We start from the raw sequence: 16,090 nt of genomic DNA on the forward strand, positions 1-16,090 counted from the left end.
GTAGGCTGTGTGTGCCGAGTGTGGCCCATCCTTCCCACTGCTGAACAGAACTGTGCTTGCGCATCTGTGCTGCTAATATCAATTGTGCTTATCACTGAAAAGCTCTCAATCTCTCCAAAAGCTCTTGTCCAGTCCATTTAGTAGTCAGATTTTAGTGACAGAGATAATCATCTTTTAGTCGATTGAAATTAAATGAAAAATGTTTAGTTATAGACCTTTCTGGGTCTATTTAGTCAGTTAAAGTCTCTTCAATTGCCACTAGAAAATTGGTGTTTGACGAATATTTTTGTCACTTTTTTGTTAATGAAATGAACACTGGCATGTTGCAGTAATCAGTCATCAGTTCTGGTTTACTGAGAGCTGATTTAGTCACCAATACTGTGTTTACTAGTGGAGCTGAGATGACATGTAAACTGCTGCGGATGTGTATTCAGTTTCACGACTTCACAGGTTCTACAACAGGGATTAACATAATGGGTGAAATTACATTCCTGGACTGACAGTGACAGGGACCAGACCTCACAGAGTGAGGATGAACTATGTTGTGACATTGTGTTTTGTAACAGCTGTCTGGTACACACACATTATCACACACACAACCAGGAAAGGAGAAAACTGTGAAACATACTGTAGAGACACACTATACAAACAAAAGTATGTGGACACCCCTTCAAATCAGTGGATTTGGCTATTTCAGCCACACCCTTGGCTGAGAGGTGTATAAAATCGAACACATTGTCACGTGTGCTCGCTCTCCGACCTCTAGGTCACCAGCCTGCTGATTATTGTGCACACTTGTTACAAGCATCAGCACCTAATGACACTCACCTGGACTCCATCACCTCCTTGATCACCTGTCCTATTTATGTCACTCCCTTTGGTTCCTTCCCCAGTCGTTATTGTTTCTGTTCCAGTTTCATGTCTGTGCGTTGTTAATGTTTTGTTTATTAAATGATTCACTCTCTGAACTTGCTTCCCAACTCCCAGTGCACACGTTACACACACAGCCATTCGATCCTCATAGACAAACATTGTCAGTAGAATGGCCTTACTGAAGAGCTCAGTGACTTTCAACGTGGCACCGTCATAGGATGCCACCTTTCCATCAAGTTAGTACGTCAAATTTCTGCCCTGCTAGAGCTGCCCTGCTAGAGCTGCCCCGCTAGAGCTGCCCCGCTAGAGCTGCCCCGATCAAATGCAAGAGTTGTTATTGTGAAGTGCAAACGTCTAGAAGCAACAATGGCTCAGCCACAAAGTGGTAGGCCACACAAGCTCACAGAAAGGGACCGCCGAGTGCTGAAGCGCATAACGTGTAAAAATGATCTGTCCTCGGTTGCAACACTCACTACCGAGTTCCAAACTGTCTCTGGAAGCAACGTCAGCACAATAATTGTTCATCGGAAGCTTTATAAAATTGGTTTTCATGGCCGAACAGCCACACACAAGCCTAAGATCGGCAGGGCAATGCCAAGCATCAGCAGGAGTGGTGTAAAGCTCGTCGCCATTGGACTCTGAAGCAGTGGAAACACATTCTCTGGAGTGATGAATCACACTTCACCACGGACTAATCCGGGTTTGGCGGATTAGGAATAATGATCTGGGGCTGTTTTTCATGGTTCGGGCCAGGCCCCTTAGTTCCAGTGAAGGGAAATCTTAATGCTACAGCATACAATGACATTCTAGACAATTCTGTGCTTCCAACTTTGTGGCAACAGTTTGGGGAAGGCCCTTTACTGTTTCAACATTACAATGTCCCCGTGCACAAAGCGAGGTCCATACAGAAATGTTTTGTCGAGGTTGGTGTGGGAAGAACTTGACTGCCCTGCACAGAGCACTGACCTCAACCCCATCAAGCAACTTTGGGATGAATTGGAATGCCGGCAGCAATCCAGGCCTAATCGCCCAACATCAGTGGCGGACCTCACAAATGCTCTTGTGGCAGAATGGATGCAAGTCCCCGCAGCAATGTTCCAACATCTAGTGGAAAGCCTTCCCAGAACAGTGGAGGCTGTTATAGCAGCAATGTTCCAACATCTAGTGGAAAGCCTTCCCAGAAGAGTGGAGGCAGTTATAGCAGCAATGTTCCAACATCTAGTGGAAAGCCTTCCCAGAAGAGTGGAGGCTGTTATAGCAGCAATGTTCCAACATCTAGTGGAAAGCCTTCCCAGAAGAGTGGAGGCAGTTATAGCAGCAATGTTCCAACATCTAGTGGAAAGCCTTCCCAGAAGAGTGGAGGCTGTTATAGCAGCAATGTTCCAACATCTAGTGGAAAGCCTTCCCAGAAGAGTGGATGTAGTTATAGCAGCAATGTTCCAACATCTAGTGGAAAGCCTTCCCAGAAGAGTGGAGGCAGTTATAGCAGCAATGTTCCAACATCTAGTGGAAAGCCTTCCCAGAAGAGTGGAGGCTGTTATAGCAGCAAAGAGGGGACCAATTCCATATTAATGCCCCTGAGTTTGGAATGAGATGTCCACATTCTTTTGGTCATGCAGTGTATGTTCACAAACAAGCACACACTCACATAGGCATAATAATACCCTGCAGGTAAAATATCTCATCTATTTCTGTAGCAGAGCAAATGACTGAAAGAATGTACATTTATTTATTTTCCTGTCGTAATGTGCATCCCCACAACCCACATCCTCTGCGACAGCAGTGTCATTAAAACGCTATCAACATACCAGCTGTTAGTGTCAGAGAGTGGCACTGTCCCCACACACCTCCTGCCCCTCCCCACACACATTTCCTCTTGACAGTAATGCTGATATCAAGAAACATGGAGTTCCCTTGCTCATGAGGTAAAGGGTATGTGCTGTCACTACGGTGTGTGTGTATGTGTGTTTGTGTGTCTGTGTAAGTGCGTGTGCTCACATGGGTGTGTGTTTGGGTGTGTTGGGCTGTGCCCCATCATAACAATGCTGAGGGGATAACATCACAGTGCTGCTAACACCCATGATAGCTGTCCTGTACTGATGAGTGTCCTGTACTGATGACACCCATGATGACGGTCCTGTACTGATGACACCCATGATGACTGTCCTGTACTGATGACACCCATGATGACTGTCCTGTACTGATGACACCCATGATGAGTGTCCTGTACTGATGACACCCATGATGACGGTCCTGTACTGATGACACCCATGATGACGGTCCTGTACTGATGACACCCATGATGACTGTCCTGTACTGATGACACCCATGATGACTGTCCTGTACTGATGACACCCATGATGAGTGTCCTGTACTGATGACACCCATGATGACTGTCCTGTACTGATGACACCCATGATGACTGTCCTGTACTGATGACGCCCATGATGACTGTCCTGTACTGATGACGCCCATGATGACTGTCCTGTACTGATGACACCCATGATGACTGTCCTGTACTGATGACACCCATGATGACTGTCCTGTACTGATGACACCCATGATGACTGTCCTGTACTGATGACACCCATGATGACTGTCCTGTACTGATGACACCCATGATGACTGTCCTGTACTGATGACACCCATGATGAGTGTCCTGTACTGATGACACCCATGATGAGTGTCCTGTACTGATGACACCCATGATGACTGTCCTGTACTGATGAGTGTCCTGTACTGATGACACCCATGATGACTGTCCTGTACTGATGACGCCCATGAAGACGGTCCTGTACTCTAGTTTCAGCTACCACTCATCACCAAAGCCCACCCATCTCTTTCTCACACTTGTCCTCCTTAGCTAACTTTCAGCACACTCTCTCACTCTCTTGCTGACTTGCATTCTGTCTCTCTTCTTTCTATACCTCATTTTCTCTCTTTCTATTTCTGTCTGATGTTTCTTGACCTTCCCCTCATCCTTTAATTTCAATAAATAGACAGTATTTTTCTGGCAGGGGGGTTCATGTATACCGGACCGGTAAAATGTGAAGTTCTCTGTTGGAAGTGTCAGTATCACTCTCACACAGATCAACGGTGGGAAGTCAGAGGAAACAGCAGCTTGGCTGTGTGCAGGTTTCTGTCTGGTTTAGTTTGTCCTCTAGCAGTAGTCACAAGATCCTTTTACAGCCCTGGGCAGGTACTCATCTCCCTACACCCCACAGCACATCCACTTTTAAATACCGCACAGACTCTTGTGACCGCCACACATACACTTGAGAGTCTGAAATAGTGTGTCTGTTTGTTTGGGTGTGTTTGTGTGTGTGTTGTGCTGTGTATAGGCCCACAGTTTCATAAACAAAAAAACACCTGAAACTGATGCAGACTTTCAGATAGTTCATCCGGACAATAATAGATGGTCAGGTTACAGTTACTGCCCTACGAACTGAGAGGACTGATAAGAATGTGTGTGTGTCTGACTCACCCTGTGTGTGTCTGTCTTCTCTCCTCCCTCCATCTCCCCACTGCTGACCTCATCCAGGTCACTGTCCTCGTCCTGTGTGGAGTCACGCTTGTTGTCCAGGGTTATGCAGCAGGACACACTGGTCTCCGTCTCCGTGACGCTGTCATAGCGCTCTTCCTCGTCGATGGCGTCCTCGTTGGGGAACACCTCACCCTCCACCGCACACGATGGGCTGTCAATCCCGCTGTCCCTGTTGGGAATCTTCCCATTTAAGTTCTGCTCCGAGGAGAGAGAGTCCGGATTGTCCTGGAGCTCATGGGAAGAGCCTCTCTCCTCCCGCTCCGCATCGTCAAGGGAACCAACTCCATCACCATGGGCGATGTCGAGGTGGTCCTCCATTGAGTCCAGAGGAATGTCCTCGTGGCCGTCGATGCGGAGTGAGGCCAGGTGTGAGAGTTCTATCAGCTCTGTGACCTCATCAATCCGCTCCGAGACGATATGTGCAAGTTTGTCGGCGGGGGAGCGTTTCCCAGAATCCTTTGCTCGTGCTGACCCTGAAGGGGAGTGTGCTGTGGGGTCAGGGGCAGAGGGGGGTGTGGTCTCAGACATGGCGTCCATACTCAGGCACAGGTGGAGCTGATTCTTCGGGGGGACGCCAAGAATCGGAATCCTGGGAAATAAAGAAGAAACAGACATTGAGTGTGTATTCTGTGACAGAGGGTAAGACAGACATTGAGTGTGTATTCTGTGAAAGACATTGAGTGTGTATTCTGTGACAGAGGGTAAGACAGACATTGAGTGTGTATTCTGTGACAGACATTGAGTGTGTATTCTGTGACAGAGGGTAAGACAGACATTGAGTGTGTATTCTGTGACAGACATTGAGTGTGTATTCTGTGACAGAGGGTAAGACAGACATTGAGTGTGTATTCTGTGACAGAGGGTAAGACAGACATTGAGTGTGTATTCTGTGACAGAGGGTAAGACAGACATTGAGTGTGTATTCTGTGACAGAGGGTAAGACAGACATTGAGTGTGTATTCTGTGACAAAGGATAAGACAGACATTGAGTGTGTATTCTGTAACAGAGGGTAAGACAGACATTGAGTGTGTATTCTGTGACAGAGGGTAAGACAGACATTGAGTGTGTATTCTGTGACAGAGGGTAAGACAGACATTGAGTGTGTATTCTGTGACAGACATTGAGTGTGTATTCTGTGACAGAGGGTAAGACAGACATTGAGTGTGTATTCTGTGAAAGACATTGAGTGTGTATTCTGTGACAGAGGGTAAGACAGACATTGAGTGTGTATTCTGTGACAGACATTGAGTGTGTATTCTGTGACAGAGGGTAAGACAGACATTGAGTGTGTATTCTGTGACAGACATTGAGTGTGTATTCTGTGACAGAGGGTAAGACAGACATTGAGTGTGTATTCTGTGAAAGACATTGAGTGTGTATTCTGTGACAGAGGGTAAGACAGACATTGAGTGTGTATTCTGTGACAGACATTGAGTGTGTATTCTGTGACAGAGGGTAAGACAGACATTGAGTGTGTATTCTGTGACAGACATTGAGTGTGTATTCTGTGACAGAGGGTAAGACAGACATTGAGTGTGTATTCTGTGACAGACATTGAGTGTGTATTCTGTGACAGAGGGTAAGACAGACATTGAGTGTGTATTCTGTGACAGAGGGTAAGACAGACATTAAGTGTGTATTCTGTGACATAGGGTAAGACAGACATTGAGTGTGTATTCTGTGACAGACATTGAGTGTGTATTCTGTGACAGAGGGTAAGACAGACATTGAGTGTGTATTCTGTGAAAGACATTGAGTGTGTATTCTGTGACAGAGGGTAAGACAGACATTGAGTGTGTATTCTGTGACAGACATTGAGTGTGTATTCTGTGACAGAGGGTAAGACAGACATTGAGTGTGTATTCTGTGACAGACATTGAGTGTGTATTCTGTGACAGAGGGTAAGACAGACATTGAGTGTGTATTCTGTGACAGACATTGAGTGTGTATTCTGTGACAGAGGGTAAGACAGACATTGAGTGTGTATTCTGTGACAGAGGGTAAGACAGACATTGAGTGTGTATTCTGTGACATAGGGTAAGACAGACATTGAGTGTGTATTCTGTGACAGACATTGAGTGTGTATTCTGTGACAGAGGGTAAGACAGACATTGAGTGTGTATTCTGTGACAGAGGGTAAGACATACATTGAGTGTGTATTCTGTGACAGAGGGTAAGACAGACATTGAGTGTGTATTCTGTGACAGAGGGTAAGACAGACATTGAGTGTGTATTCTGTGACAGAGGGTAAGACAGACATTGAGTGTGTATTCTGTGACAGAGGGTAAGACAGACATTGAGTGTGTATTCTGTGACAGACATTGAGTGTGTATTCTGTGACAGAGGGTAAGACAGACATTGAGTGTGTATTCTGTAACAGAGGGTAAAACAGACATTGAGTGTGTATTCTGTGACAGACATTGAGTGTGTATTCTGTGACATAGGGTAAGACAGACATTGAGTGTGTATTCTGTGACAGAGGGTAAGACAGACATTGAGTGTGTATTCTGTGACAGAGGGTAAGACAGACATTGAGTGTGAATTCTGTGACAGGAGGTAAGACAGACATTGAGTGTGTATTCTGTGACAGACATTGAGTGTGTATTCTGTGACAGAGGGTAAGACAGACATTGAGTGTGTATTCTGTGACAGACATTGAGTGTGTATTCTGTGACAGAGGGTAAGACAGACATTGAGTGTGTATTCTGTGACAGAGGGTAAGACAGACATTGAGTGTGTATTCTGTGACAGAGGGTAAGACAGACATTGAGTGTGTATTCTGTGACAGACATTGAGTGTGTATTCTGTGACAGAGGGTAAGACAGACATTGAGTGTGTATTCTGTGACAGACATTGAGTGTGTATTCTGTGACAGAGGGTAAGACAGACATTGAGTGTGAATTCTGTGACAGAGGGTAAGACAGACATTGAGTGTGAATTCTGTGACAGGGGGTAAGACAGACATTGAGTGTGAATTCTGTGACAGGGGGTAAGACAGACATTGAGTGTGTATTCTGTGACAGGGGGTAAGACAGACATTGAGTGTGTATTCTGTGACAGAGGGTAAGACAGACATTGAGTGTGAATTCTGTGACAGGGGGTAAGACAGACATTGAGTGTGTATTCTGTGACAGAGGGTAAGACAGACATTGAGTGTGTATTCTGTGACAGAGGGTAAGACAGACATTGAGTGTGTATTCTGTGACAGAGGGTAAGACAGACATTGAGTGTGAATTCTGTGACAGGGGGTAAGACAGACATTGAGTGTGTATTCTGTGACAGACATTGAGTGTGTATTCTGTGACAAAGGGTAAGACAGACATTGAGTGTGTATTCTGTAACAGAGGGCAAGACAGACATTGAGTGTGTATTCCGTGCAAAACATTCATACTCGTATAGAAATACCCACATCATAAATAATCCAACTAAATATAATGATACAGGGTGAGAACACCTTGTGGAATCTCCTACCCCCTGCAGTGCAGTAAAGTACCTGGACTTCTCAAACCTCTCGATGAGTAGCCCCACGTTCTGGGCTTCTCTTTGAGGCAGTGTGGCCAGGCCAGGGGGGATCTGGCTGGGCCGCGGCTTGGGCGAAGTTGGGGGAGCAGGCAGCGGCCTGGAGGGGGCCGGGGGGATCCTCTTGGGCTTCTTGTCCTGTCCGAGGGCCAGCAGGTGCAGGGGCTTAGGCGGCACTGTAGGTCCAGGTCCAGGAAGAGGGGGAATGGAATGATGAAGAAGGAAAGAGTGAAAAAAAACAGATACTAGGTCAGGTCACTGGTGTGACGACAGAAACAGTCCTGTTTCAAGTGCCCCGGTGTGAGAAAGTCTCCATTTCTGTATTCCAGACGCCCTTGGCTGCTGCAGCTACCCACTCACAAAACTACAGTCCAAATGCCACCACAAAACACAACATATAAATGCTCAACTCCAAGAGTAGGTCCAGGAACACAGCACAGGAGAAGTTCTGATGCTGCTTCACAGAGCTAAGACTGCTTCCTGGTTTCAGAACAGGATGCAGTGATGACTGCTTGTAAGCCACTGTGGTTTCAAAGTCAGATAAAAAAAACACAAGCACACAGACAAAAAAAATGACAGGCCGAGAGCAGTCCAAAAACAGACTCTGCGAAAATGGCCACCCACACTATCAGAGGATAACACGCTACTGTATAGCTAGCTACATGCTCTTAAAACATGGTTAGTGCAGAATGCATTTAGAGGACACTAGGTTTTTTCTACATATTTTATGCAGGCCAGTCTTTGCTGTGTGCTTGGTATTGTACTAGGGCTGAATGAGGAACAGGTCTCTCTCTGAGTGTGTGTGTGTGACTACAGCACAGCCTAAAGCAGGGGTTCTTTTTCAGCCTGGCACCCAAATGAGATATTCTGTGTTTTCCTGGGACCCAAGCTTCGGAAAATATGCAACTTTTCGTAAATATCGGTACATTTCATTGCCCATATGCCTAAAAAATGCAATATAGACAAAAACAAATAACAATGAAATACCCATAAATAACTTTAGTTTATTTTTCCCCGTTAAAAACACTCTTACATACCTGTCTATGTTGGAACTATTGCTGTTAAAATACAATAAATTATTTCATTCTGAAGCGGAATAAACGGATTGATCACATCACACAGATGTAGAACAGAACACACACAGGCTTGTTGATCGTGCAACCCTAAGTAACAGTACAGATAAAAAATGATCAGGCCTACTGTACATCTTACTGTACATCTTACTGTAGAAATGATTGTTGATAGAAAGTCTAGATTGGAACTGTTGCTGTTAAAATACATATGTTTTTATTCTGAACTGGAATAAACTGATTGATCACATCACACAGATGTAGACCAGATGAGAGGTCCTAATGAGACATTTTCAGTCCTAATGAGAGGTGTGTGGCTGGTTGAAGTTTTCAGTCCTAATGAGAGTTGTGTGGCTGGTTGAAGTTTTCAGTCCTAATGAGAGGTGTGTGGCTGGTTGAAGTTCAGTCCTAATGAGAGGTGTGTGGCTGGTTGAAGTTTTCAACAAGCAGGTCTATTATTTTAACAGTGTAACACTGAGGTCATGCTCAGCATTGAAACGGTTTCTGTACTTCAGAACCCTGACTTGCAAAGGTATGTGGTGCCAAACTGGATCAGAACATCTACTGCTTTCTCAGTCAGGCAGGAGACGGCTTCCTGCTGCAGATGATCAACCCAGAACTGTGTGAGTGTTTGTCTCAAAAAGCATCTTGCTTCAATCAGTTTATTCCAGATCAGAATAAAAAATATTACTTGTAACAGTTCCAACCTAGACTTGTTTTCAACAATCATTTCTACAGTAAAATGTACAGTAGGCCTGATCACTTTTCATCTTCATCTGTACTGTTTCTTAGGTTTACACTATCAGTAGCTAGCTAACTTGCTTTGGCTAACGTCAGCTATTAGTTGTTAAACGTTAAACGGCCAGGGGATTGTTTGAAAGAGAAACTCACATCTATTACTATGAGAGATAGTACTCCCTTATTTCTGCTTATTATCACTTGTTATAAAATGACAACAATGCTTTGTTAGTTGACTTACTTTTCCACTTTCAAAGCACTGTTTCCTGAGGCATACTGACCTGTTCTGAAATAACTCCCTGGGTTTACTGTCATGTACAGTTGTGCCTGGATGTTTGGTCAGGGCGTGTCATTTTATTAATTTGTTAGTTTTGAGAGACTCATTACTAAGCACTTCCTCACACAAAACACATTGTGGGCGCTCCTCATTATTTCTCAAAGTTTGTATGAAAGAGACAAAACGTCATCACTGTATTTGCGTGCCATGACCATTGAGCTCAGTCAGAACTTGTGATGAGCATGAGTCCATTTCATGACAGCGGTGAGGAATAACAAGCAGTGTTGCCAACTCCTCAGTAAGGAAAGTAGCTATTGGCTGTCCTAAAAGTCGCTAAATGACGTCATCACCTACTTTGCATAATTGGCCATGTACATGTAATTGTGATGGACGCTGTAGGAGAGAGGAATAATGTTGTGGGAGGGACAAAAAGTGAGTAAAAAACACCCTAAATATGTTTAGAACTACAAATGAGCAAGCTGCAGAGAGTGGCACACACAGCGAATAAGAACCAGATATTTGAGGCCATACTCCTCCTTCAGCACTTTATGGACCCCATTGTTAATCCCCATAACAGAGGCATTGTCAGTCCCTGTCCCCAGGAGTTTCTCTTTAAGACAACACTTCAAAGCCACAACAGCACTGACTATAGATTTGGCATCTCCTCCCTCCAACTCAACAAGCCCCGGAAATGTTGATACAATTGTCTGCTTGGTGTCAGTAAAGCACCTTATCACAACCCCCAGGTACACTTACATCCGTGGACTCATCGAGGAGGAGGCTGAAACGCTGGTCACCAACATCTGTGACCAACGTTTTCAGAAAGTATGGTGCTAGAACACCATTAATCATTACTGTGCACTTTGTCCTGTGCATGTTGAAGTGGGTAGCAGCAGTGGACTCTGAGAAAGCAGCTCTACATGCTTCTCCAATGTGATCACATGCCATTTTTTTTTTACCATAAATGGCAGCTTGTTTTGGGTGGAACTGTTATAAGGCTTTGCCTTTTGAGTGTGTTTTGAGTTGTCATGTGTTTATTTACATCACTAAGTTTGGCGTAGAAACCAGCCTTACAATACAGGCAGTATGCCCGTGTATCATCAATAATGGCTTCAACCAGCCTTTGAAATTCAGGGTTTGATTCCCACTCCTTTCTGTATTTTTGAGTGTACAGTTTAGAATGAGACATGATGAGCTAGCCAGCTAGATGTTAAGCTTATGTCACAGAGAGGCACACACAGTGGACAAGGTGAGTAAGTGACTGAGGCTGTGTGTGTCAAATTGGGTTGGGGCCCACGGCAGCACCCGCTGCTCGTTGAGAAGAGTAAGAACGATACGTGCTTTCATGTCAGTCTCCAAAAGTCTCCAATAACACCAGAAAAAGTCGCTAGATTTTTCACTAGTCACTTTTTTGAAAATGTGTCGCAAGAGGGGTCTGAATACTCACTAAATATAGCGACAAAGTTGCTAAGTTGGCAACACTGATAACAAGTCAGTGGCTTGAACTACAGCACTGCAGCATGTAGGTCGCGGAGTGATCTTCAACAAAACTGCAGGAAACAATGTTGCTATGCACAGAGCGCAGTGAACCGAGAACGCAGTTGCACTTGGCCAAATCAATTCCAGTAATTAATTAAATAATTATAACGCTGGCCTAAAGTAATGCCTCAACAGGCAGATAGCATGAAGCTATAGTTGGACTAACAACAGTCTTTGATCTGAACCATTGATCTCTTTTTCTGACTGATGTGTTTGTGGGATAAATATGTGGGTGAACGCTGACCTGACTAAATAAAACTCTGGGGCCTGGGTCATAGTCATTGCCTAAGAAACGCAGGCTAATAACACAACGCTGGATATTGTACCAACATGATAATGACATTATTGTAATAAACAACTATTTATAATGCTAAATGACAAATAAACCAGCACTGTACCTTGAGGTTTCTGAGAGGTGGGTGTGGCGGTAGGCTGGGGGTGGGGCTTGACTGCAGGCCGGCCGTGACATGGTCTGGGAGGGGGCGGGGCTTTCTTTCCCAGCCGTGGGGAACACAGGAAGTCCACCGATCCACACTGGTACTGTAGAGAGGAGGGAGAGAGGTCTGAGGGAGAGAGAGGGAGATGATATATTAGGTTGACTGGTGAGTACATAACTTCTGTTCACAGAACACGCAGGAATGCAACCTGTTCTGAAGGAACACAGTATTAGTTTGAGAACACCAAGAAAGTGACATAGGTGAGCCAAAAAACCCAGCAGTTTCAGCTCCACACAGCCCCAGTTTCAGTCCGAGGACACCTGAACGAAGCCGCCTTACACAGCCCCAGTTTCAGTCCGAGGACACCTGAACGAAGCCGCCCTACACAGCCCCAGTTCCAGTCCGAGGACACCTGAACGAAGCCGCCCTACACAGCCCCAGTTTCAGTCCGAGGACACCTGAACGAAGCCGCCCTACACAGCCCCAGTTTCAGTCCGAGGACACCTGAACGAAGCCGCCCTACACAGCCCCAGTTTCAGTCCGAGGACACCTGAACAATGCAGCCCTATACAGCCCCAGTTTCAGTCCGAGGACACCTGAACGAAGCCGCCCTACACAGCCCCAGTTTCAGTCCGAGGACACCTGAACAATGCAGCCCTATACAGTCCCAGTTTCAGTCCAAGGACACCTGAACAATGCAGCCCTATACAGTCCCAGTTTCAGTCCAAGGACACCTGAACGATGCAGATCCATACAGGCCTAGCTGCATTACACTTGAGTGGTGGAGTGTAACTGTAACTGTAGGAGGTGAACAAACGACCATGCTGCAGGGAGCAAGAAGAACTAGAGAGGAAGCATAGAGGAAGCATAGAGGGAACAGACAGGCCCAGCATCGATCCTGACACCAGGCCAGAGGAGAGAGAAGAGGCTTCCGCCTCAATGAGTCTACAGCCAGCTCTCTGATAGGCCTGCCTATAAATAATACATGTCTACATCCTGATCCTCCATCCTTTTGACTAGCTGGGAGTGATAATGGCCTGTGTGTGTGTGTCCCACTTTCTCTCTGCATGTCTGTGATATCAGGCTGTGTGTTTAAGAAACCCACTCAACAGAACTACAAACAGATGCACTGTGGGACAATGAGGCCTTTAGCAGCTAGCTAGTTTCATCAGGGAGATGCCTGTAAGGGCTTTTTGAAATTCAGTGTGGCCTTTTGAATTGAAGTGTGGCCTTTTTCATGAGTGCTGTTTTGTGCAATATGTTGGTATGTTCACATAATGTATTGTTTGTGTTGAGAGTGGGGGAAGTATGTGTTTACTGTGTATATACGTGTGCTTGTGTATCCCTATGCCTGTGTGTGTGTGTGTGTGTGTGTGTGTGTGTGTGTGTGTGTGTGTGTGTGTGTGTGTGTGTGTGTGTGTGTGTGTGTGTGTGTGTGTGTGTGTGTGTGTGCCTCTGTGTTTGTGTCTAAGTACCGCTGTCTTTGTTCCTAGTGCCCTCATCATAGCCTGTGTTAAGCCTTGCTGTGTGTTATCAATGATAACCCTGTCAGTACGTTATGATCATCTATATAAACTACCATCCACACTGCTCCTCTCTGCTCTCTTTCCTGCAGGCTGATGAGGGCACGTATCTATTCACTCCACACGCATCGCCAAAGGATTAGTTTAGAGATGGTAGTGAGACCACTGAGGAGCTTCTCCATGTCTGATTTGGTGTTGTCCAGCTCAGCTTCAGCCTGCAGCTTCAGGCAGTGAAGGCAGGCAGATCTATGTCAGTCTGTAATGAGTCCTGCTTCGCTGTCTGCCCTCATGAGGTCCTGCTGCAGGCTGGCTTTCCCAACATATGATATCTACAAGGCCTTTACCAAACCAAGTAGGGAGTGAGGGAAGAGAGAGTGAGAGAGGGAGAGGGAGAGAAGGAGAAGGGGAGGAGAGAGAGAGAGCAAGAGAGAGAGTGTGCTACAGTTTGCATACAACCATGGAAGACAAAGCTTTTCACTTAAGCTATAAACAGTACAGTAGCAAATCATAAAATAGTGCCCAGTTCCCACTCTCACGTTCACTACCGCTGCAACAGAAATCCATTTGTAAACAGCAGACTGTATAGTATTGACTATACAGACACACAGCATCCCACATTATCATATAGAGGAAAGCCATTCACCAAAGAGAACTGATGACTTTGTAAAACTTAATCTAGGATCAGCTTTTCCTGCCCCCAATCTTAAGGTGATGAAATCTATCTACTCTGAAGTCCTTCAGCCAAATCACTGACCAATGAGAAACACTCTGACCATAGACAAAGGTCAAGTCTTGGGAAAAACAAACAGTCTGTATCAGTAACGAGACCTACGGTGTCATAAGGGTCTGGGTCTATTGAAACTCCGTAGTCATGGTTATCTGAGAGAGAGTGAAACCTGGCCCGCAGATCAAAGGTCCTAACAGTAAACAGGAACTTGACGACACAGAGGAATCACTTCCACTGAACACTCTCAACACAACACTACACAACACTTATAACTCTACACAACACTTATAATTCTACACAACACTCACAACTCTACACATCACTTATAACTCTACACAACACTCACAACTCTACACAACACTACATAACACGTATAACTCTACACAACACTTATAACTCTACACAACACAACACAACACTACACAACACTTTTAACTCTACACAACACTTATAACTCTACACAACACTCACAACTCTACACAACACTCACACCTCTACACAACACTTATAACTCTACACAACACTACACAACACTTATAACTCTACACAACACTTATAACTCTACACAACACTACACAACACTTATAACTCTACACAACACTTATAACTCTACACAACACTTATAACTCTACACAACACTACACAACACATATAACTCTACACAACACTTATAACTCTACACAACACTTATAACTCTACACAACACTTATAACTCTACACAACACTCACAACTTTACACAAGACATAACTCTACACAACACTTATAACTCTACACAACACTCCCAACTCTACTCAACACTTCTCCCAACTCTACTCAACACTCACAACTCTTCTACATGTCTGTTACAATACTGAAAGCTCAAATGATTCCAAAGGTCTTCGAGACCAAAAAGTAAGTGTGTTCATTTGAACATTTGCCAAAGTAAAGAAAAGAAGGATAGCAAAACAACGACCTAAACCCGATAAACAGACAGACTGGGCTTATTTGCAGAATTTTACACACAAGAAAAGACAAGAACAAGAAGGAAAAGCTACCTTGTCATTCAATGTTCCCCCTTTCCTCAGACGCCAAAAATCCAGTAAACCGTTTCAATGGGAAAATCCAACACACCTTCCTTGGTCAACAAAGTAAATACTATTCTCCCGGTATGAGACCGTTAAGCTCTCCGTGCCAGCTCCTTGCACACACACACACCCTGGAGCTCAGTAAAGTTCAGTCCTGCATAACACACACACACCTGTTGTCAGGTGTACTGTGTTCCCTAGTCTAACTGCACCTGCCAAACCTGCTTTACACGCCTGCTCCCGTGCCCAGCTGACGTGTGTGTGTGTGTATGTATTGTTATGGCAACAGGAGGTCAACAGATTCCCTGACTATCTCTGTCTGTGAAACAGTACAGGGCAGGAACCAAGATGAAACGCCACAGACTGCATGGACACTATAGGCTAAGTCTCTGACACCTGACACACTCCGTCAGGTCCTGTTCAGTGGCAGAGTGGTAAAGTTATGTGCGTACATGCAACAGAGTAACAACTACAGGACAAACAGGATCTAAACAATGTCCGACACAAACGGAGTCATCAAATGAATTTGCTTACAGATGGAGAGATGAGATTAACATTCTGTAATTATGAGAATCAATCTATGAGCATTTTAATAAACACACACAAGAGAATAGACAAGTGGATTCATTCATTTCCTCTTCTGAACTCCAATCACGATGAGGGACAGATCATTGGAACAGTTTGCTTCCCAGCACAACCATCACCATGGTGCTCTGAGGAGCTGGGGGTTGCCAGGGTGACGTGACTCAGAAGACCACCTCATCAACGACCATACCC

At 45.0% G+C, this 16,090-nt stretch overlaps 1 protein-coding gene across 1 annotated transcript in view; it reads right to left on the reverse strand.

Annotated features, from left to right (window-relative positions):
• Positions 1 to 16,090, reverse strand: part of LOC135527968 (FYVE, RhoGEF and PH domain-containing protein 3-like) — a 137,312-nt gene that overhangs the window by 29,117 nt on the left and 92,105 nt on the right. The window contains exons 2-4 of the mRNA XM_064956677.1: positions 11,960 to 12,124; positions 7,912 to 8,113; positions 4,358 to 5,006 (exon numbers count right to left, since the gene is read on the reverse strand). Of these exons, the coding sequence (XP_064812749.1) occupies positions 4,358 to 5,006; positions 7,912 to 8,113; positions 11,960 to 12,124 (1,016 nt within the window). The remainder of the gene's footprint in view (positions 1 to 4,357; positions 5,007 to 7,911; positions 8,114 to 11,959; positions 12,125 to 16,090) is intronic.

This window comes from Oncorhynchus masou, chromosome 33 (assembly GCF_036934945.1).
Source record: "Oncorhynchus masou masou isolate Uvic2021 chromosome 33, UVic_Omas_1.1, whole genome shotgun sequence".
In the NCBI taxonomy this organism is placed as follows: Eukaryota; Metazoa; Chordata; class Actinopteri; order Salmoniformes; family Salmonidae; genus Oncorhynchus; species Oncorhynchus masou.